Raw genomic sequence first — 22,890 nt, 5'->3', positions numbered from 1 at the left:
TTTTTTGTCATTACCTGAGTTTATTCTGATGACTTGCACTGAATTGAATCAGCCAGGGATGCATAGTCCGGACAGTAGCTGCTGACGGCCAGCCTCAAACACACTTCCAAATGTTCATCAGTCATGGTGGAACGGTACTTGGACTTAATGATGTTCATGTGGGAAAATGATGACTCACATAAATAAGTGGAGCCGAATAATGCAGTCAAAGAGGCAGCACATTTCCTCATGTTGGGGTACTTTACTTCTGTGAGTAAGTTCCAGAACTGTCCATGATCTCTGGACTTCAGCTCAATGTCGGCTTGTAGTGTCAAAATCTCATCTTCCACTCCAGAAGAGTTCAGGTGAAATAGTTTTGCAATTTTTGATGCGAGTGAATCGACCTCAGCATCTTCCCGAAAAGGATAGCACATGAAGGTAGCGACTGGCTCGAGCAAAGAAAAGTCTTGAAAGCGTTTGTCAAACTCTGACAGACAATTGTCAATCTGCTCTGTGTAGCGTGCACTGTCAAGTTGCAAACAGGCCATCCCCTGCATCTCCAGCTCTGACGCCAGGTTTTGAAAGTTTATCAAATCATGGCGCTGCAGCTTTAAAGAGAGATGTTGCATCTTTCGTTTGAAAGCATTAACTGAGCTGATCATGTTGATCACTGTTTTGTCTTTTCCTTGCAGCTGTAGATTAAGGTCATTCAACATGTTTGTCAGATCGGTTAAAAATGCCAAGTCTAACAGCCACTGACCGTCATTAAGTTGCATGTATTCTGCTTGTCCAGCTACACGGAAAAACTCCTTAATCTCCGGACAAAGCTCTCGAAATCTTTGCAGGAATTTCCCTCGACTAAGCCACCTCACGTCAGTGTGTAGCAACAACTCAGAGTGGTCGCAGTCAGCCTTCTCCAGATGTGCACGAAATAACCGTCTTTGAAGAGATCTGGCGCGAATAGAACAGGCGATCTTCGTTGCAACATTCATGATCTCCTTCATGTTGAGCATTTTAGCGCATAACGCTTGTTGGTGGATTATGCAATGGTAATTTAGGAAGTCCGGGAAAGCATCGTCCTGCCTGCACTTGGCAATAAATCCATTCAAGCGGCCAACCATTGCGGGTGCTCCATCTGTGATAATAGACACCAATTTGTACACTGGGAGCTGGGTTTTCTCGATAAAGTTTTTGAACGACTGATATATGTCCTCTCCTCGCGTCTGTTCTTTCATGGGCAGGACTGTTAATAGCTCTTCTTTTGCAGTGATATCAGTAAACACCATACGAATGAAAATGCACACCTGGGCTGTGTCACTCACGTCCGTAGATTCGTCCAACTGCAGAGAGAAACACTGGCAATCTCCGATGTCCTTCCAAAGTTGCTGGGTTAAATCCTCCGCCATGGCTTCACAGCGCCGTGTAACTGTACTTCTTGACAGCTGGAGAGCTTTGATCGAAGATGTTATTTCTGCCTTATTTTTAAAGTCTCGGAATAATTAGTCTGCTGCTTCAACGAATGCCTCTTTTACCATCTCTCCATCTTGAAAAAACTTCTTGTTTTTAACGATGATGTGACTCACCCGGAACGATGCTTCGGTGGCGGCTTTCGCTTTTGAAGTTTGTTGTGTGAAAAATGACTGCTGTCCGGACAACTGGGATTTTAGTTCCTTCACCTTTTTCTTTCTTAGCTCGCTTTTCGGCGGGAATGTAGTGTCGTATTTTCCGTGAACAGTTCGAAAATGCCGCTCCACATTTCCCTTTTTTGGCATTGCGATGGCAGCCTGGCAGATGAGGCAAACGCACTTCGAAAATGACATCGTGAAAAAAAAGTCCTCCTCCCATTCCGTATGAAAGTTTTTGTCTTCTTACTTGGTCCAGCTCCCTCACTCATTTTTAACCCTTTCTTAGGTTTAAGAGAAAAAACCGAGAGCTAAAAATTGGAGTTAACTCGCTGACTAGCTTGTCAGTTTTACTACACTTCGCGCCGCTGTTTGCGCATGCGCAGCGACCTAAGCATCAGAAAAAATCTGATGTCATCTGACTGGCTTCCCTGTATCAATCAAGTGACCGGATGGATGATAGGCTGGCATCTATTTTTTTAATGCCATGCGATCTACCAATACTACCTTTGCGATTGACTGGTCGATCGCGATCGACGTATTGAGCACCCCTGTATTAGAGGGAGGAGCTTAGAGGACCTCAATACAAAACAGCAGCAACAGTAGAAAACATTAGACACGATGATAGAAATCCATTTCAAATATTGTATGTACTGCTGTGTTTCAAACTTTTATAAACATGCATGTGTGTGATTTCATTTGCGCATATTTAAGGACAGAAAACAAAGTGCTGAGTTCATTTCTCTGGACATGCGGCGTTCAGGTGACTCGGCTCTGTCTCAGCAGAGTCGGGCGATTTGATTGGTCTGTTTTCTCCTGCCCGTCTTTGCCGAGCACGCTGTCACGAAAGAGATTGTTCCGAGCACGAGCTTCACTTCCTGTCTAGAGTTTGCTGTTTGCGGCTGTGTTAAACAGACTGTATATAAAAGATATACTGAGTAATGTTAAAATAAAATCCTCAGAGCTGGAGCTTAGCCTTCTCGGGCGTCCTGTGAGGACAGTGACCTCATCGTTAATCACACCAGCAGTGCTGCGGCAGCAGAGAGAAGCTAGCAGGTAACAACAGACTCAACAGATCCACGGTAGCTCTGTGGGTGTGGAGCTGGATGTGGGCAGTACTGTCCAGCCTCCACGGCGTCTTCAGGCCACAGCAGCACATCCACACCTCATTTGTTTATGTGCATCATCATCATTTTTATCCCTGAGCCTTTGGCTGCAGACATCTTTATTTCTGCTGTAAACTTTAAAGGGACATCAAACGTATATAAAGTCTGATTTGCCCACTGAGCCCTGCGCTCAGACACTGATCTTACTCAGCTGGGGTTAACCAAACAGCGCCCCCTCCTGTCAGTACGGAGCGTGACATCATGTGGTTGGCTAACAGACTCAGCCACCTAGTGACAGGATCGATACCTCAGAGGAAAATAAGAACAGTGAAGCTAAACATCAGTGTGAGGGATCACTGCAGCCCTGCAGCAGTGAGTTCATGTTAAAGGATCTACTGTCCACTTTAGGAAGTGGCTGTTAGCCGTGATGTTGTTGTTGTAAAGCACTTTATAAATGAGGACTGTGTCTGTGTGAGTCAGCAGACTGACAAACTGGAGTCCGACACTCCAGCTTTTCCTCACCAGGCCGAGCCGTGCGATCAGCTGCCAACGCAGATGTTCATAAGATGTGATCAGCTCTGTTTTATGTTTTGTAGGAAGGTTCAGAGGAGGTTGGAGGTTGTTACCATCATGGGCGCATCAGGATGAGAACGAACAGTCAGCAATCACTTGCAGGTTTTGTCGTTTTATTGAATAATGAATAAAGGAAGGACACACATGGACTGCTATCTCTGAAAGGAAATAAAGCATGATTTAAGTCAATCAGTAACTCAAACTAATACATGAACTCAGGAGACTCAGACTGAAACTCGCCTCAGCTGCCGCCCCATGTGGGAGGGAAGAAAGAGTAAGCTGTAGGTGAAGATTAAGATGGCGCCGGTGAGGTCGGCTGCCGTCACGACTGCTCCGACCACTTTTTCTTTGTCTTTGTTTTTTAAGTTAGTTTTCAGCGTTTCTAAATCGGCAAAATCATCACCATTGAGTACATTAGGTATGACAGTGACACTCTTGTTTCTATTGGTTTACAATGTACTCACAATTCAAAGTTTTTAACTCCGGATCCGAGCTGGCCGAGTGAGATCTCGAGGGAGAACAAAGGGAAGCGGCGGCGGCCTAGAGGGAAGCGAGCCGGCGTCAGGAACAGGCTGAGAGCTCGTGCACACCGCACACCTCTGCCTAGCATCCTGCTCGCCAACGTCCAGTCACTGGAGAACAAGCTTGACGACCTCAGGGCCAGGATAAAGTTCCAGAGAGACATTCGGGACTGCAATCTCCTCTGCTTCACCGAGACATGGCTGAACCCAGCGGTGCCGGACCACGCCATCCAGCCGGCCGAGTTCTTCTCGGTTCACCGCATGGACAGGACACGGGACTCGGGGAAGTCAAGGGGAGGCGGCGTGTGTTTAATGGTGAACAACAACTGGTGCAACAGTGCGAACGTTGTTCCTCTCACACGCTCCTGCACACCAAATCTGGAACTACTGTCCATCATGTGTCGTCCTTTTTATCTACCTCGGGAATTTACATCGGTCATTGTAAGTGCCGTTTATATTCCACCACAAGCGGACACGGTCACCGCCATATGCGAGCTGCATGAGGCACTCACACAGCACCAGACACAACACCGGGACGCTGCGCTTATTGTGACGGGGGACTTTAATAGCGCCAACCTCAAACGCGCAGCGCCGAACTTTTATCAACACATCACCTGCCCCACCAGAGGTGAAAGGACACTGGACCACTGCTACACTACGGTCAAGGACGGCTACAAGGCACAATCCCGCCCCCCGTTTGGCAAATCTGATCACGCCGCCATCTTCCTCATGCCAAAATACAAACAAAGGCTGAAACAGGAAGTTCCGGTTCAGAGGAAGGTCGCGCGCTGGACGGATCAATCGGTGGCCGCGTTACAGGACGCACTCGATGACGCAGACTGGGGCATGTTCAGAAACAGCTCCGACGATGACGTCAACGTGTTTACGGAAGCGGTTGTGGGATTCATCGGGAAACTAGCGGATGATACCGTGGAGACAAAGACTATCACAACGTTTCCCAACCAGAAGCCGTGGGTGGATAAAACCATCCGCGACGCTCTGAGATCCCGCACCGCTGCCTACAACATGGGACTCATGACGGGGGACATGGACCCGTACAAAGCCGCGTCATATAACGTGCGGAGGGCGGTGAAAGAGGTGAAGCAGCGCTACGGGAGGAAACTAGAGTCACAACTCCAACAGAGTGACTCTAGGAGCCTGTGGCGGGGACTAAGGACAATAACGGACTATAAAGCACCAACAACCGGTATGACGAACGCGGCCGTGACTCTGGCAGACGAGCTGAACACTTTCTATGCTCGCTTCGAGGCTGCAGCTAAGGTCTCCAACAATGCTAGTGTTAGCGGCGCTAACGGCTGCAGACAGGAAGATACTGCCAGCACCGGAAACGTGCTCGTCATCTCCGAGCATGAAGTAAGGAGAGCCTTCAAGAGAGTGAACACCAGGAAAGCAGCAGGACCAGACGGCATCCCAGGTCGTATCCTCAGAGACTGCGCATACCAGCTAGCTCCTGTGTTCACTGAGATATTCAACATCTCTTTATCTCAGTCGGTCATCCCCACATGCTTCAAAGAGTCCATCATTGTTCCTGTCCCGAAGAAACCCCACCCTGCTTCTCTCAATGACTATCGCCCTGTAGCCCTCACCTCAGTAGTGATGAAGTGCTTTGAACGCCTGGTCAGAGACTTCATCATTTCTTCACTACCAGACACACTGGACCCACTACAGCTCGCTTACCGTCCAAATCGTTCCACAGACGATGCCATCTCTCATCTCCTCCACACATCACTCACTCACTTGGACACTAGAAGGGGGAATTATGTTAAAATGCTCTTCATAGACTACAGCTCTGCATTTAACACCATAATTCCCTCCACACTCACCACCAAGCTGGAGCATCTGGGACTCAGCTCATCTATGTGTCAGTGGATCTCCAACTTCCTAACTGGCAGACCACAGGCAGTAAGGATGGGCGGACATGTCTCAGCCTCCACCACTCTCAGCACTGGAGCCCCCCAGGGGTGTGTTCTGAGCCCCCTGCTGTACTCTTTGTACACATATGACTGCGTGGCCACTACCAGCTCCACCACCATCATCAAGTTTGCTGACGACACCGTCGTGGTGGGCCTGATCTCTGATAACAACGAGACGGCCTACCTGAAGGAGATTAGGAATCTGGAGAACTGGTGCCAGAGGAACAACCTCCTTCTAAACGTCAGTAAGACAAAGGAGCTGATAGTGGACTTCAGCACTAAGCAGGAGAGGAACTACCAGACCCCCGTCATCAACGAGTGCCCAGTGGAGAGAGTGGACAGCTTCAAATACCTCGGAGTTCACATCACGCAGGACCTGTCATGGTCCTGTCACATCAACACCGTGGTGAAAAAGGCCCGACAGCGTCTCTACCACCTCAGACGCTTGAGAGACTTCCAACTGCCCTCCAAGGTGCTCAGGAACTTTTACTCCTGCACCATAGAGAGCATCCTGGCGGGAAACATCTTAACCTGGTTCGGGAACAGCACCATGCAGGACAGACGAGCTCTACAGAGGGTTGTGCGGTCAGCTGAGCGCACCATCCGCTCCGAGCTCCCTGACCTGCACTCAATCTACAGCAGGCGGTGCTGGACCAAGGCCAGGAAGATGGTGAAGGACCTCAGCCATCCCAACAACAGACTGTTCTCTCTGTTGAGGTCAGGAAAGCGATTCCGCTCCCTGAAGACCAACACAGAGAGACTGAGGAGGAGCTTCTTCCCGCAGGCGATACGGTCTCTCAATCACACCACCACACAGTACTGACCCACACATACAATTCTTACACACACACTGGACTTTCTGGACATTGGTTTTGCACAACACTGGTCACTATATTCTTCATTTCCGGTTAATACTTGTACAGCTGCTGTTATTGTGTATATATTTATTTATATTTAGATTTCTTCATACATTCTTATATAGTTCTATATTGTGTATTTTGTTGTACAGTTATTTTATTTTCAACTTTAATTTATATATTTTATACTAAGTGCAATAATCCTTTCTGTCATCGTTGTATTTTTACTCAGTTGTATATAGTATTTGTATTTGTATTCTATTTTTATCTTATTGTATATTTATTTTATTTTATTCTACTGTATATAGTATTTTATTTTATTCTATTCTGTACAGCTGTGTACTGTATTTATTCTTATTGTATTCTAATTTTTGCCTCATAACTTTTGCACTGTCCACTTCCTGCTGTGACAAAACAAATTTCCCACGTGTGGGACTAATAAAGGTTATCTTATCTTATCTTATCTTATTCTTCCCAGTTAAATTTAGGAGAGACATCTGAGGCAAGAAGAGGGGTCCCTATTTGCCTCCAACTCTCTCAACAACACCAACGACCAGGACCAGGGACCACGACCTTCCCCAGTCCCCCAAACCCCTGACAGGCCATCACCCTCCTCCCCACACCTGAAATTCACTGAGGAGATGATGGAGCGGGTCAATGCTGGGCTCAGATCTACCCCCCGTCCCAATCCCTTTTTGTCCCCCATAAACCCCCCACCAGAGCGGCCAAAGGTTCGCCATCGAGCCCCACCCTCAACAGAGCAATCGAAGTCACATTGCCCAGCCTCGCCCCCCTTAGTTCCTCTTCATGCCCTGTCTCCGCAGTCTGATGCGTGATGTGTGAAGGGTCCGGGCTGTGAGGATTATGGCAGTGATGACTTTTCCCAGGAGAAGCTGGGACCCTGTTTACTAGAAGGTTTTAAAATTTCTGTACTTTTAGGTGACAGGAGACATGTGGCCTGGTCAAAACACAGAGAGGTGCACTCTAAAAGATCTTTAAACATAGTAAACATACCTTGTGTGCCACAGACTGCTCCCAAACACGAGGGGAAAAGTAATACCTCTAAAACACTTAAGTTGGCTTTATTAAACATTAGATTTCTAGCTGGGAAAACATTTTTAATTAATGATTTAATCACTGAGCACAGCCTTGATTTTATGTTTTTAACTGAAACTTGGTTGGACCAAAGTAACAGTGGAGCTGTTCTCATCGAGACGACCCCTCCTAACTACAGTTTTATCAGTGAGGTCAGGGTGAGCAGGAGAGGAGGAGGGGTTGCTGTCTTATTTAATGAATCATTTCAATGTAAGCAGCTATCTCCTGGAAGTTTTCAGTCTTTTGAATATGTGGCTTTACAGCTGAAGGCCCCATCCAAAGTTGTGTTTCTTAATGTTTACAGGCCTCCCAAATACTGCACAGACTTTTTTAATGACCTCAGTGAACTGCTGTCTGTGATCTGTGTTGATTTTGACTGTGTAATTATTGTTGGGGATTTTAACATCCATGTGGACAACCCTCAGGACAAAGGGACTAAAGACCTGAGTAACACTCTGGGCAACTTTGGGCTGACTCAGCATGTAACAGAGGCCACACATAATAGAGGACACACTCTTGACCTACTGATCTCCAAAGGCCTGAGCATTTCAAAGGTTACTGTGTCTGATGTGGGCCTGTCTGATCATTACTGTGTTTTCTTTGAAAGTAAAATCTCAGCCCACACAAATATATCAACAACAGTGATCACAAAACGGTGTATAACTGAACACAGTAGTGCAATTTTTAACCAGGTCTTCCCATTAACACCTGACCTGCCCAGAGGGTCAGTCAATGAGCTCGTCAATAGCTTCAATGCTAACATGTTAAATGTAATGGACACTATTGCTCCCATTAAGGTGAAGGTTATCTCTGGAAGGAAAAAGTCTCCATGGAGAAACTCCACACTGGTGAAAAAAGAAAAAAGAGAGTGTAGGAAAGCTGAGCGCAGATGGAGAAAAACAAACCTCCAGGTTCATTATGACATTTATAAAGAGAAACTTCACAATTATAATTTACAACTGAGGAATGCAAGGAGGTCCTACTTCTCTGACATCATCACTAAAAACAGCCATAATGCTCGGGTCTTATTTTCTACAGTTGACAGGCTAACAAACCCTCCTGTGTCTGTGGCAGCTGAACTTCATTCGACCATGGCCTGCAATGACTTTGCCAAATTCTTCACAGAAAAAATCCAAAAAATTAGACAAGCAATTGGTACATCAACAGCAGATCCAGGATATGTACTGTGTCCACCAAAAAACTGTTTAAACACCATGAAACAGTTTCAACCTATTAACAGCAAAGACCTGGAGGACATCTTAGGTCAACTGAACTCCCCCTCCTGCTGTTTAGCTGTCCTGCCAACAAGTTTTTTCAAAAAGGTCTCAAAGACTTTAGAGTCAGACCTGTTACAGATCGTCAACTTTTCTTTATTATCAGGTGTGTTTCCAGAACCACTAAAAACTGCTGTAATCAAACCTATACTGAAAAAGGACAATCTTGACAAGACACAAATGAACAACTACAGGCCGATCTCAAATCTCCCATTTTTAAGTAAGATCATTGAAAAAGCAGTTTCTCAACAGCTCAATTACTTCTTAAACAGAGTAACTGCTATGATGCCTTCCAGTCAGGTTTTAGACAGAACCACAGCACTGAAACCGCTCTGACCAAAGTGTTTAATGACATATGTCTGAACACAGACAGTGGAAAAATGTCAGTCCTAGTTTTACTGGATCTCAGTGCAGCATTTGATACAGTTGACCACAACATATTACTCAAACGACTGGAGAACTGGGCAGGTCTTTCAGGAACTGTACTAAACTGGTTCAAAACATACGTAGAAAACAGGAAATACTTTGTATCAATAGGTAACTTCACATCTGAGCAGACAAGTATCACATGTGGAGTTCCCCAAGGTTCCATCTTGGGACCCTTCTGTTTAACATCTACATGCTCCCACTGGCACAGATTATAAAGAACAACAAAATAAACTATCACAGCTATGCAGATGACACACAAATATATATCACAATGTCACCAGGAGACCGAGGCCCTGTACAGGCTCTTGGTAAATGCATTGAGGAAATCAATGACTGGTTGTGCCACAATTTTCTCCAACTAAACAAAAACAAAACTGAGGTAATAGTCTTTGGAGCCAAAGAAAAACGATTACAGGTCACCAGAGAACTTCAATCTATACATCTAAAAACCACAAACCAGGCGAGAAATTTGGGTGTAGTGACGGATGCAGACCTAAACTTAGAAAAACACATTAAGACAATAACAAAGTCAGCTTACTATCACCTCAAGAATATTTCAAGGATAAAAGATCTGATGTCTCAACAGGACCTGGAAAAACTAGTCCATGCATTCGTCTTTAGTAGGCTTGATTACTGTAACAGCATCTTTACAGGTCTACCTAAAAAAATCAGTCAGACAACTACAGCTCATTCAGAACTCTGCTGCTCGAGTCCTCACTAAGACCAAAAAAGTGGACCACATCAGTCCAGCTCTGAGGTCCTTACACTGGCTGCCTGTCCGTCAGAGGATAGACTTTAAAGTTCTGATGCTGGCCTATAAAGCTCTGAATGGTTTAGGACCAAAATACATCAGTGACCTCCTGACCCAGTATGAACCATCCAGATCCCTCAGGTCATCTGGATCCGGTCTTTTATCAGTTCCCAGAGTCAGAACCAGACACAGAGAAGCTGCATTCAGCTTTTATGCTCCTTATATCTGGAACAAACTCCCAGAAAGCCTCAGATCAGCTGAAACACTCAGTTTATTTAAATCCAGGTTGAAGACTCACCTGTTCTCAGCTGCATTTGAATAAAGCACCAAATCCACACTTTAAGCTTAAATTTCAAAACTTACATTTTAACTACTGATTTTATCTACTGTTCTGATTTTATCTGTTTTGATTTTATATACTGTTGTTTGTTTGTTTGTTTGTTTGTTTGTTTGTTTGTTTCTTTGTTAATTAGTTAGTTAGTTTATTTGCTTGTTTTAATCAATTTTAAATCATGCTTTTTATTTGTTCTTGTTTCTAATGTCTCTGTAAAGCACTTTGAATCACCTTGTTGTTGAATTGTGCTATACAAATAAACTTGCCTTGCCTTCATTCTAATTTGTGTTGTACAGTTATTTCATTTTTAACCTTAATTTATATTTTATTCCTTCCCAGTTAAATTTACCCTTTTTAATTTTTCATATTTATTTCCTATCTTATTCATAGCCTTTTCCTTTTTTGTTTTCTTTAGGTCACGAGCAGTTGTCCAAGCATTTCACTACATATCGTACTGTGTATGACTGTGTACGTGACAAATAAAATTTGAATTTGAATTTGAATTTGAAACGAGGTGCATCTGGTGAAGTGAGTGTGCTGAAAGGTGAGCCGTTACAACAGAATGATAAATAAATATAAAAGCAGTAGTTAAAGCTCCAGCAGCACCTCAGGTATACAGAACAACTTTAACCCACGAGGCCTTCACCGTGCTCGTTCTAAAAACATCCGTGATTAAGCGTTAGGCCGCACATATGCTGGGATTGAAGCTGCTGCAATAGGAGCATGTGATGGCCACCTGCTGCTTATTACATTGCTTATAACAAGTTTTAAGACACCGAGAAAGCAAGCTACCATCCTTTCATTACAGTCTATGATCACTGTCTCACCACTCGGTCCTTTATTACTGTGAAAACTCCAGGAATCTCCCAGTGGGGCGTCTGTCTCTTCTAATGCCTCTGATGATGAGTAAGTCTGGACAGCCAATGAGGCGCTTCACTCGCCAGATCGTTCAAAGTGTCGTTAGCCGAGTGTGTGAGGCCGATGACATCAGAAACACCATAGGCAGAGTGTTTGCTAATGCGCACAGCAGGAGTGTAACATTACCACTGAATACAGTTGAGTCTGGTTTTCCAGCCTCTGCCTGCTTTCTGCTGCTCTCTGCATCTGTTTAGCTATTCTTTTGATAAGCAGTGGTGTCAACTCAGCAAAAGATTAAGGACTGCTTTTCCTCTTTAGCCATCTTCACATCGCGTCATGCTACAGTAATGATCATTTTGCCCCCTGTAAACAGTTCACACGTCAACATCCAGGCTGCAATTACAACTATGAAACTCCACTGGGGGCCTCCAAACACAAGTACACATCGACTCACGCCAGCCAAAGTCCATTAAAGCCAATTAAATGCTGAACTCGAACAGTTATCGCTGTACGGACCGAGCAGCGCCTCGTGCAGTAAAACAGCAGCACTCTGCCAAGTTACATCGTTGTGTTCAGTTTTCTGCTTTACTGAATGAAGGCCAGCAGGAGGAGGTGACGCACACACAGCAGCCACAGCAGCCAGAGGTCAAAGTTCAGCCGACACGGTGGATGGGATGAAGTGCACGTTAACCCCGTGGAACTCAACAACACCTGGAAACAGCATCACAGATTATTATCATTTATTTGTTTTTGCTAAGGGAAAAAATATTTTTAAAGTTGTCTATTTGACGCCTGGTGTGAAGTTGCAGCCGGGCTGAACCCAGCGCGATGATCTTTGTGTGGCCTCCTGCTGTGTGAGGGTGAAGCCAGAGAGTGGTACAGGAAGCTGGGATCCATCTACAGTCACAGATGCTCTCTTTGCCTCTCACCCACATGCTAACAGCAGCTCGTCACAAACAAAGCAAACACAAAACGAAGCTTCATGCTTTTTGTTTTCTGTTCGGTTTTGACCCCCTGAAGGAAATTCTGTAAAAAAACTGCACATTAACCGAACGCACTCTGCTCCTAAAGCCAAAGGTTGAGTCTGTTCATCTGGACGTTCTCAGTGGGAAACGTTTCGTCATCATCAGGTGACGTCTTCAGTCTCAGCTGACTGCAGGTTTCTAACCTTACAAACAGGACATTTGCACAATAACAGCCCACTGAGGGAACAATGGGCTGTGAGGTCAGTTTATGGTTGTCATGACCACTGATCAACAACCATTGACCATGAGTCACAGAGAGTTGGGGAATGGCTGCAATCACAGCATGTAAGATGGTGACAGATGTGCCCTTAGGCCCCTCCTCCATTCAGAGATGGTCTTTCCCTTTTCACGTAAATGGCCACACAGTGACACGGTTGCTGTCGTCATGCCGTACGTGAGAGGGCCTCTCTGGGCCTCTTGGGACATTCTGCTGTAAAAGAAGAGCTGCATTGTTTGAAGCTTCATCCGTGTCCCGTCAGGCAGCGTGACCCCTGACCCTTCCATCACACAATTAACACAGGATGTGTTGGAGGGCTGAGCATCGTCTTGTTCTTCGTCCCGTTTCCATCCCGGCCTCGCTCAGTGAAGGAGTGGCCCGCTCCCTCCTCCTGGTGCTAAGCGCTGCCAAATGACCTGCATTAATGATGCTGCACTCTTTTAGCTCCTATCACATTGAATTTTGCAGGTGAAATGTAATCGTTCTTTTGTGACATTACATTTGCATCACGCCGCCGCTGTTTAACTGATGCTGTTATGAAGGGCTCCTCTACAATCCGGGACACTATAACAACGTGTGATTTATGTTTACAAGGGCAGAATAAAACAGGGGGACATATTGAAGCCATATTTCATGCTTTTTCCTGGCTTTTAAAGCCAAGAGCGGCTGTATTTCAGCACGCCGCTGACAGCAGGCGGAGACGGGAGGGAAATACTCGAGTTTAAGATTTATATAATTAACACTCTTCGTTCTTCGTGGACACAAGAACAGATTTTAGCCTGTGATCGTGTAACTTGGATGATTGTTGAGCATGGAGCCTCCTGCACTTCCTCCCCTGCCACAGGGCGGTTTGTAGGCCTCCGTGTGCCTCCTAAATTGGGCTGGGATTATTTATCTGTTTATCTGTGTCCGTCGGCCGCCTCTCAGATGTGCCGTGTGCAGCCACGCGCATCACACAAAACAAACCTTCAAGCTCAATTAAACATAACGAGGCTTTTCTGTCCACTGGCCGCTCAATGAAACGGTGGATATCACAAAGGCTCGTTGTACACGAGGAAACGAGCGACTGATGCTCCTACTTTAAGGAAACTTTACTGTTGTTCCACACGGAGAACACAGATGGAGAACTGACTTGGGTTTATCCCACAGACCTTCCTGTACGTCGGTTTTTCGTGTGGCTCATTTTCAACGTGTTCTTGGATTAAGGCCGAGATCTACTGCTTTCACTCAGGCCAACAGACGTAGAGGATGTGAGGGCCGCTTTCCCTCTGTTAACAGGTGTGTTTGGTGGGTGTCTGCGGTCTAGCAGAAGTTTATCTGATACTGCTGCTTGTCTGATTTCCATAATGGTCATGTGAGGCTGTGTGGGAGGCAGGATGAAGCTGGATCCAAATGTAGGGCTCGAACGAGAGGGGTAACTGAGACAGGCAGCTTTTACTTCCTGTGGAAAACTTTAGGTTATGCTGTGAACATAACCTAAGCTGAAACCTAAGAACCTGGAAGAAAACGATAAACAGAGAAACTAGAAAGAGGAAACTAAGAAGCCTGGAGAACCCAAGGACCACCGACGTGACACACGACAATGTGGGAAGACGGACAACGGACAGATGAAAACACGGGGCTTAAATAAGGGGAAAATAACCCGAATGAGGTGATTTTGTCAGGATTATCTGTGCCCGTCGTGTGAAACTTTATTTGGGGAAACACGATGACGACCTCCCTTAATAGCGATGTCTGTAGCTTCTCCGTAGATCCGCGTTTGTTTCCTGATGGAGCCAGTGGAGCAAACTCTGCTGCCTTTTCCCTGTGACATCGTTCCACAGGGTGGCTGTAGCTCAGGAGGTAGAGCTGGTCACCTGCTGATGAGAAGGTTGGTGGTTCGATCCCTGGCTCCTCCAGTCTGCATGCCGAGTATCCTTGGGCAAGATACTAACCCCAAGTTGCTCTCCGATGCATCCATCAGAGTGTGAATGTTGTTAGAAAGCACTAAGGACAAAGTACTTGATGAATGTGGCATGTTGTATACAACGCTTTTCTACTCAGTGACGCAGCAACAACGATCCACAGTTTCATTACTGTATGCTAACTGTTTACGTCAGACTCCTGCGCTGCCACTTCCTCCTGCTGGTGCTCGTGGTCGGCGACACACTATGACTCTGACATGCAATGTTCCCTCTAATGTTTCATGTGTGTGAGCGAACACACAAACTCCCTGAGCGTCCCTTGGACCACTGTGAGCAACAGCAGACGTGTGCACTGTGGTCACGCCAGCATCTAATCCATCCAAGTTACATGTTTATTAAAGTAATCAAATTACAGCATTTATGTTAGACGACTTTTAATTACCTGCTTCAGCCCACTGACAATGAAAATTTAAACCAAAATCTTGTTCATGACCTGCAGCATGTTAACACTATTGGAAGGAAAAATAACTTCAACTCCAATTTTGAAAACACAACTTTCTTTATTTTTAAATAAAGCTCTGACTGTATGATGAGTCTGTGGTCTGGGAGAGAGTCTGTAACTCTGTCTGCAAATACAGTAAATAATGACCAATGCTGGGCAATTAATTATATAGTTACTTCTTCATAAAAGTAACTGAGTTATGCAAACAACAAAGTTTTTTGCAGCTGTTTATCTAAAAATGCAGCCGTTGATTAGCTGCGTATATACGAATGTGAATCGCATCATCGGCTGGACTGTGGGATAAGGCGGCATCGTTCTGATCCCATACGGGAGCAGCAAGTCACTGACTCACACAGCAGAACAGAATTGTTCAAGTTTTAATGTTAATTTCAGTTCAGGTTAGATTTTTTTTGTGCGCAGAGACCTGCCACGCGCAGCTTAGAGGGAACATTGGTCACATGTGATTATTGCTGCCTGATGGGCATCTGACACACATGTGCGAATGCCTGTGTGTGTTCGGTCTGTGAGCTGCAGTTCAGTTAAAGCACCTGTTAATGAATTTTTCACTGTCGGTTTCCTGGAAACTTCTTTCAGCTCTGATACATACAATGTGCATGACATACGTAGGCAATAATTTTATGTCTTATAAACTGATGAATACGTGAAACTTCAAATAGAAATAGAGCAGGAACAACAGGAAAAGCTTTGTTCAACAGAAAATGTAAATATGTGAAATTGAGATTTTTGTTTCTTGGTAACCGTTTAGCATCTTACATCTAACAGATGATGTGTGAGAAGCCACTCCCACTGATGATGTCACAATCAGCTGACTGCACAGCAGTAACACCTGTTGGCTTTGGGCTCCACCCACCCACCACCTGTCAGTGAAACTTTACCATACCTAAATCCACAGGGGTGAAAGCCTGAGGAGGGCATATTAGCTAAAACCTCTTTGTACCAAGCTGCACTTTAGCAGCACGTCAGCACAGGGGACTGTGCAGACTGACTCACTGCTGGCGCCTCTGCTGGCTGTTAGAGGAACTGCAGTTTATGGCATGCGCTTATTTTTGAGCTGTTGAGTGTGTCGTTTCAACATGATCTGAGAAAAGGTTTAAAGATACAACAACAGCATGACTGCCATCATTGTTTCTGTCTGATAACGTCTGCGTTATTTGTCCATATGTGCGTTCTGTGTCTGTAGTGGGATGCAGTGCAGTCCCTGGCCTTTGACTTATCGCTGCAGGAAACCTCCATTAACACAGACTCTGTTCACTGTGACATGTCAGAAGTGTGAAAGAGGCCAATTATTCCTTATGTAAGACAAAAAAATTTCCAGTCATTGCTCAAGGTATGTTAAACAGCAGGTAACCATGGCGAAAACACTGATACCTGAGGCTTTGTTAGCAGGTAATAACTGCTGAAACAAGGGCGGGAGATGGTTTTATTGCTCTCAGCGTGAGAGTGCTTCTCAGTGCCCACCTCCGTGGTTACGGCGTGATGATGTCACCACCCGTGTGTGTGCGTGTTTTTTTGCTTGCTTGTTTTTTTTAATTTGAGCTTTTCCCCCCTTTTTAAAAATAGCGCATGTTTAAAACAATTGTTTTCATTCTACATGATTCACATGTGGCCCGTAGATCAGATCTGTCTGATACACCTCTGGCCTCGAACGTCTGCATCCTGATTGGTCCAAACATTTAACGTGTGTAATTATATCAGCTGATTCTGTTTAAAGGGAGTTCTTCCTCCCCACGGTCGCCACATGCTGCTCATAGGCGGTCGTCTACTGTAAGGCTCCCATTACACCTGCTGCACACACGTCCACGTGTTCACGCTCGCTGTCACAGCACAAATACAAATATGTGTCACCGCCGAGTCGATGCGGGTACAGGAGGAGGAGTCAAACTATCGCATCATCTCCTTCCGTGTGACCTGTGACTCTCTGAGCGGTAAAAAGCGCCACCTTCGTGCTCGCCTGTCTCCAACACAGCAGAGGCGGTCGGGAGATGCACGCCCCACAGAAACGGCAGCTCGCCGATGTGACGTCAGCGTTGTTTTTGCCATGCTGTCATGTGACTGTTGCTGTATTTTATAGACAGTGTTGGTTTCCTACAGAGTTCAGCAAGTTCCAAGTTGAAGGACGTCGGCTGTTTTTATCAGCCGCCATCGCCGCTGCTTGGCGTGTCAGTTCACCTGCTTCCTCTGCATTCAGGTGTCACATGGTGCTTCTATAACCAGCCGCTCCTCTGTATCCTCCACACGCGTAGGTGTCAGCCGCACGTTTCTATTCTGGGATGGAAACAAAGAGGAAGAGTTGATCCCGCTCAGCTGGCCTGCTGCTGCGTGTTTACTGTATGAATGAATGTGCGCTCCCATGAATCTTCGTCATCTTGTTTCCATCTTTCCTCTCCTTCACCCTCTCCGCCATTATTCACCTTGTTGCTTCGTTCCTCTTCATTCGCCTCGCTTCCTCATCTTTCATTTAATCTCTGCCTGGCTCGCCCTTCTTTTCCCTCCACATTGCTCATTCACTCTCTGCTCTCTTCTGCCCTTTCCTCTCTATAATTCACCTTGTTGCTTCTCTCTCTCTCTCCTCTGTCACTCCCCTGCTCGCTCGCTCATTGATAGTGGAGGCGATGTGACCGGCATGCCGAGCGGCTCATCGTTATTCTGCCGGCGAGCTGCAGGAGTCAGGGTGGAGCGTCGGTTTACCGCCATCTCTCTCTCTCTCTGTGAACGCCAGGATCGTGTGGCGAGAGGACGACAGCGATGATGAGGATGATGAAAGCATCAGAGCAGACCGCCGCTGAGACCCTCAGAGACGGTGCAGCGCCAGAGTCTGTGAATGGGAAACGAGTGCGTCTGCACGCAGCTCTGGGACCTGAATTAGATCGATCCACGTCCAGCTTCCTTTCTTTAACTGTCTTTACGGGACTTTCGAACATGTAAATAAATCTTTTTACTGTTGTCAAGCTTCTGTTTGCCCCGCTTGTTAATCGATCAGCTCATTAAACTAACTTGCTGTGTGTGTTCTCTCGTGTTGGACCGGGTCTCCTGGTCAGCTCTTTGCATCACCTTCGAGCTGAGCCTTGCACCTTTGTTACGTTCGCTCTCGCACATGTGTGACGCACTTTGCTGTATGAACAGTTTAGGGGCTGCCACGGTGCATTTCTGGCCATCTGTCTCTCTCCATGGGTTTACGCTTGGCCTGTGATGATGAGGAACAGTCACATTTCACCAACTGCATATTTCCGATCGAGTGAAACCGAGCCTCCGAGTTCTTTGACATTTCGATCAAAGCGCAAACTTTAACAGGTAAATTGTTCCGTCACTTAGACGCTAAGACGACAACAAAGCGTGTTTTTAACCTCCCAAACTGATCAGCAGTCAGAGATGGCGTGTCTCTGTGACCGAAGACGCTCAGAGGACATTTGTTCCCACGTGGCGTTAACAGTGGCTTGGTGGGATGGAAGCAAGAGGAAGCAAACAAAGTCATAGATCTGCCTGAACGGCCGGCGCGGGCAGAAAGATGGAGGATTTAATTCAAGCAGTTTGTACCTTGGACTAAAGTTCAAGGTCTTTTCCACAACGCTTACTTTTCCTTCATGTAGACGTACAAACCTGCAAGAAGACTTCTTGCCATCCCGAGGTTTTCCTGTTTGTGTGCTCTGGGAGTGAAATCAGTTTGTTACTGTGATGGGAGACACCCGACGCCTGGACAGCATCCGCCTGTTTACAGCTGAAACGCTGTGACCAGCTCCTCCATCTCTCCGACTTCACCAGTCCAAACACTTGGAACATCAGCTGCTGTTTGAAAGTGATGGAGAGGCGTCCGAGCAGCTTTCACTTTGAGCTGAACAGTCCAGTTTCTGAGCTCAGAGTCAGTGAATGTGTGAAAACGGGGGCGGGGCACTGTCAGCAGAGGATTGGGGAGACCTCACCCTATCATGTGACCTGCTGAGATCACCTGACGCAACATGTGATTGGATGTTAATGCACCTGGGAAGGATCTCAAACCTGAACCCATTGTGCCTCAAGACTGTGGAAATCATTTCTCATTTTCTGAAGGTTCTGCACAAAATTTAAACAATTAGAGTGAATTCAAATTCAAGAATTCAAGTCAGCAGGACTGATACAGATGCTAATGAGCATGCTCCATGGACTCATAGGACGCCATGGAAGCAAGCAGGTGACCACCTAACGCAGCCGTGTTAAAGCACGTTAAAAATCAAAAGCTACTGAAAGAAGCTCAATGCTTTCACAGTTGTTTAAGCATGAAAATGCAGAGCTGACACTTGGCTGGGCTTCTGTCAGCTCATACTGATCTGTAGTTTGGTCTCAGAGAGACGTTGGGAAAGTCTGAGCCGTAGAATAAATAGATCCTGGTTTTCTGTGTAATCAGAGGCGATCTGTCCTGCACCGCCCGGCCTCTTCGTCCCCCTCGTCACGCCTCATCATGCTCTCCACCTGACTGCCACTGATGCCATTTTAAAACAGCTCTACTCAATTTGTTCCCATTCATTTGCTGCTCATGGTTCCTTTTTCCTGAACCTGTGTGCCAGCTCCCATCACATTCACCCCCCTGCGTCCCCTGCTCTGCTCCTCGCCGCTCGTTCGGGGAGAAGCCTCGCTTGTGCGCCGCTGCTCGAACAGTAGCTTTGGCTGCTTCGACTGCAAATTTGCCTGAAGCGGTCGAGGCTGTGCTGCTCTCCAAAGTGCCCGAGGTCCGTCGTGGAAAGAGTCATTATCGGGAGCTAATGACTCCGCAGCCGAGGTTTAATTAATCCGAGCGTAAGACACAACATTTCATGCACAGTGATAAGTAAAAAGGGAAACACGATGTAAGCAGAGTGTGCAGGTGTTTTAGAATTCACGCCTCAGGGCTCAGCAGAAACGTCCACGTGTGATTTTACTCGTCAATATTTTGCAGCAGCAGTGAATAAATCATGGGGCTTCGCTTCAAACCCCGGTCATACGCCCGGGCGGTCGCCGCTGACAATGTAGGAGGGCCAGGAGAGGAAGATGTCAACTCCACGGAGCATCAAGTGGTTACCTTTCTACGGTCCAAAGGTGTGGAAGTGGATTACAACAACATTGAGGCTTTCCACCCTCTACCCCGAAAAAAATGACAGGGACAAACCATCATTGTGAGATTTGCAAACACAAAACACAAAACAGCGTTAAAACAAGGAAGGAAACTGAAAGGATCCGATGTCTTCATGAATGAACATCTGATAAAAAGAAATGCCAGGAAATCATCGCCAGGAAAGAAACAGGGAAAAATTCAAAACACATGGACCACCAACTGCATTCATTAAACTCAGTGGAACAAACCAAAGTGCTGGAAACATGGAGGAGCTGGACAAATACTGAGGTTCGACTTACACTGGAGGTATGAATACACATGTGACGTGACACACACGGCTCAGTCTGAAAGAGCTTCATCTGCATCCAGCAACAATATAACTCATCTGTTTATGATCATCTGGAACTGAGAACATTTCGATACGCAGACCGTGATGTTCTAGACTTAGACAGGACATAATTTCTTCTACAACATCAGCAATAACTGCTGCTACTTCACTGATGAACAGTTTAAACACACCATCAACACGGAAGACAGATGATCAATATTTTAATAGCAGAAGTCTGTATGCCAGGAATATCTAAATGAGTTGACAAATCCATTTGGAATTATTGCCATTCCTGAAACATGGATCAATGCTGAGGAAGGACTTTGGACTGGAGGGATGTGAATTTAGTAAATAGAAGGAACAGGAGTGGAGGGGCAGTAGCTGTGTATGTGGATGGAAACCTAAATTACAAGGTGGTGGAAAGTATGACAACTGTGACGATTTTAATATTGACCTGTTGAATCTGAAAAAGCATAAAATGACTAAACTCTGTGTACAGTTTGAGTTTACATCCTAAAATAACCAGGCCTAGCAGAGTTACACCACACTGTGCCCCCTTACTCGATTTTCACTAACAATATGGAAAACTGAGCGGATTATTAATTAATGACATCATTAATCACTTACCAGTTTTTGCAGTTTACACTAATTATGAGAGAAATCAGCATGAAGAACAACTGAGATACAGACGTGTAAGGACAGAAGAAACTATGAGTGCATTTAAGAACGATCTATTAAATCAGGACTGGCACAATGTGTACAAAGAAGCTGATATTGATATTGCATATGGCATATTTTTAAGAATGTTCATGGAGTTGTACGATAAAAACTGTCCAACAATAAAATACAACAGGAAGCACAAATATTCAGACGGAGCATGGATCACTGAGGGTTTACAAAACGCATGTAAAAAGAAAAATACACTCTATAGGGAATACCTAAAACAAAGAACAAAAGAAGCTGAAAATAAATACAGAAAATACAAAAATAAGTTGACCAATATTATACGTGTATGTAGAAAGGAGCATTATAGTAAAACATTGATCAACAATGAACATAATATGAAGGGAATATGGGATGTTTTAAATAGTATCATTAAAAATAATGATTATCATTATTTTGTAAATATTGGACCAAATCTGGCAGAACAAAGTCCTGAGTCACTGCCATCAGTAGACTGTAGTGAAAACCTGATTGATAGGAACTCAATGTTCCTCACAGCAGCGGAGGAAAAAGAAATAATTGACACTGTACACATGTGTAAATATACAACATCTACCGATTGTAATGATATTGACATGAAAATCGTCAAGAAGGTCATTGAAGGAATTGTAGGACCTCTAACATATATTTGCAACTTATCATTTCAGGCGGGACAAGTGCCAAACAACATGAAAATAGCTAAAGTTGTGCCGCTGTATAAAACCGGGGATAGACGCCACTTCACAAATTACAGGCCTGTTTCTTTACTACCACAATTCATTCATTTGTCCATCTGAATGAAAATAAAGTATACTTGCCTGGAGACTCTGAGAAAACGCTGACGTCTGCAGGAGTCTGTGTAGAGACGACCTCAGTCATTCCTGTGGGCGGTGCCAGCTGACAGATGCAATAACACGCTGGGACGTTCTCCCTCAGGGTCCTGGCTCCCGTCTAGGTTTCTCCATGGCTTTGTCCGTTCTGATCGTTTCATCTCCCTGCAGGAATTTGCTGATGTTTACGAGCCCTTACATTGATGCTGAACAGGCCAATCACAGGAGCTGCAGGCGGCGCTGATGTTTCAAAGGCAAGATGTAGCTACAGCGTTCCCGCCAAGGCACAAATCCTCGACAACACACCAATCATCATGACGCCTTCATGTGGGCGTTTCCCCAGTAGCCATTGCAGCTTTTGTCTCATTGGCTCAGGATGTGTCAGTCACACGTTGTAAGCCAATGAGCTTACCCCCTTCTTTCTGGCTCTAATAAGCAGCGTGGTTTACTACAGGTGGACCCACACGCTCATCAGCAACAAGCTCACAGATAGGGGGCGCCAGTTTTCCCACAGACTTCTCCTGCAAGCAGAGGAACAACTGTGCTGACATCACACACAGCTTTAAACACAGCTGCATCTATCTCTGACCTGTGACCTCTGGAGCTTTTTCAAATTATTCTGTACTTAACAGCAACTTCAACTAAATTCTGTCACAGATCCGAATTTTGGTGACAGAGTAACAGGCATCGATGAAAACAGAATTTATGACATTTAACGGAGTTAGAAGTTAGCAGGGAGTTAGCTCGCTAGCTTCTATCTAAATACAATATAGCATGTCCTGACTGCGGGGTTTTGGAAACAAATTCAAACGTACAGCTCTGTTATCACTTCCAGCATAAATGAAGACAGAAAACTAAACAGCAGTGACGTTTGTAGGGTTACTGAAGTTGGGCTAGCTGGTATATAATGATGTGCTACGTGACCGCTAGCGACACAGCTATGTTAGCATAATATAAACAAGCTAA

The 22,890-nt window shown here is 45.4% G+C and overlaps 1 protein-coding gene across 1 annotated transcript; it reads right to left on the bottom strand.

Moving 5' to 3' along the window:
• Window positions 1-20: 20 nt before the first annotated feature.
• On the bottom strand, window positions 21-1,385 carry LOC145423711 (general transcription factor II-I repeat domain-containing protein 2-like). Its single transcript, XM_080296467.1, has one exon. The coding sequence runs from the start codon at window positions 1,383-1,385 to the stop codon at window positions 21-23; it is 1,365 nt and encodes a 454-aa protein (XP_080152593.1).
• Between the last annotated feature and the right edge of the window lie 21,505 nt (window positions 1,386-22,890).

The sequence above is a fragment of the Astatotilapia calliptera genome, chromosome 22, assembly GCF_964374335.1.
Source record: "Astatotilapia calliptera chromosome 22, fAstCal68.1, whole genome shotgun sequence".
Taxonomy (NCBI): Eukaryota; Metazoa; Chordata; class Actinopteri; order Cichliformes; family Cichlidae; genus Astatotilapia; species Astatotilapia calliptera.
Note: the sequence above shows the minus strand (reverse complement) of the source record. Positions and strands in the feature narration are given on the sequence as shown.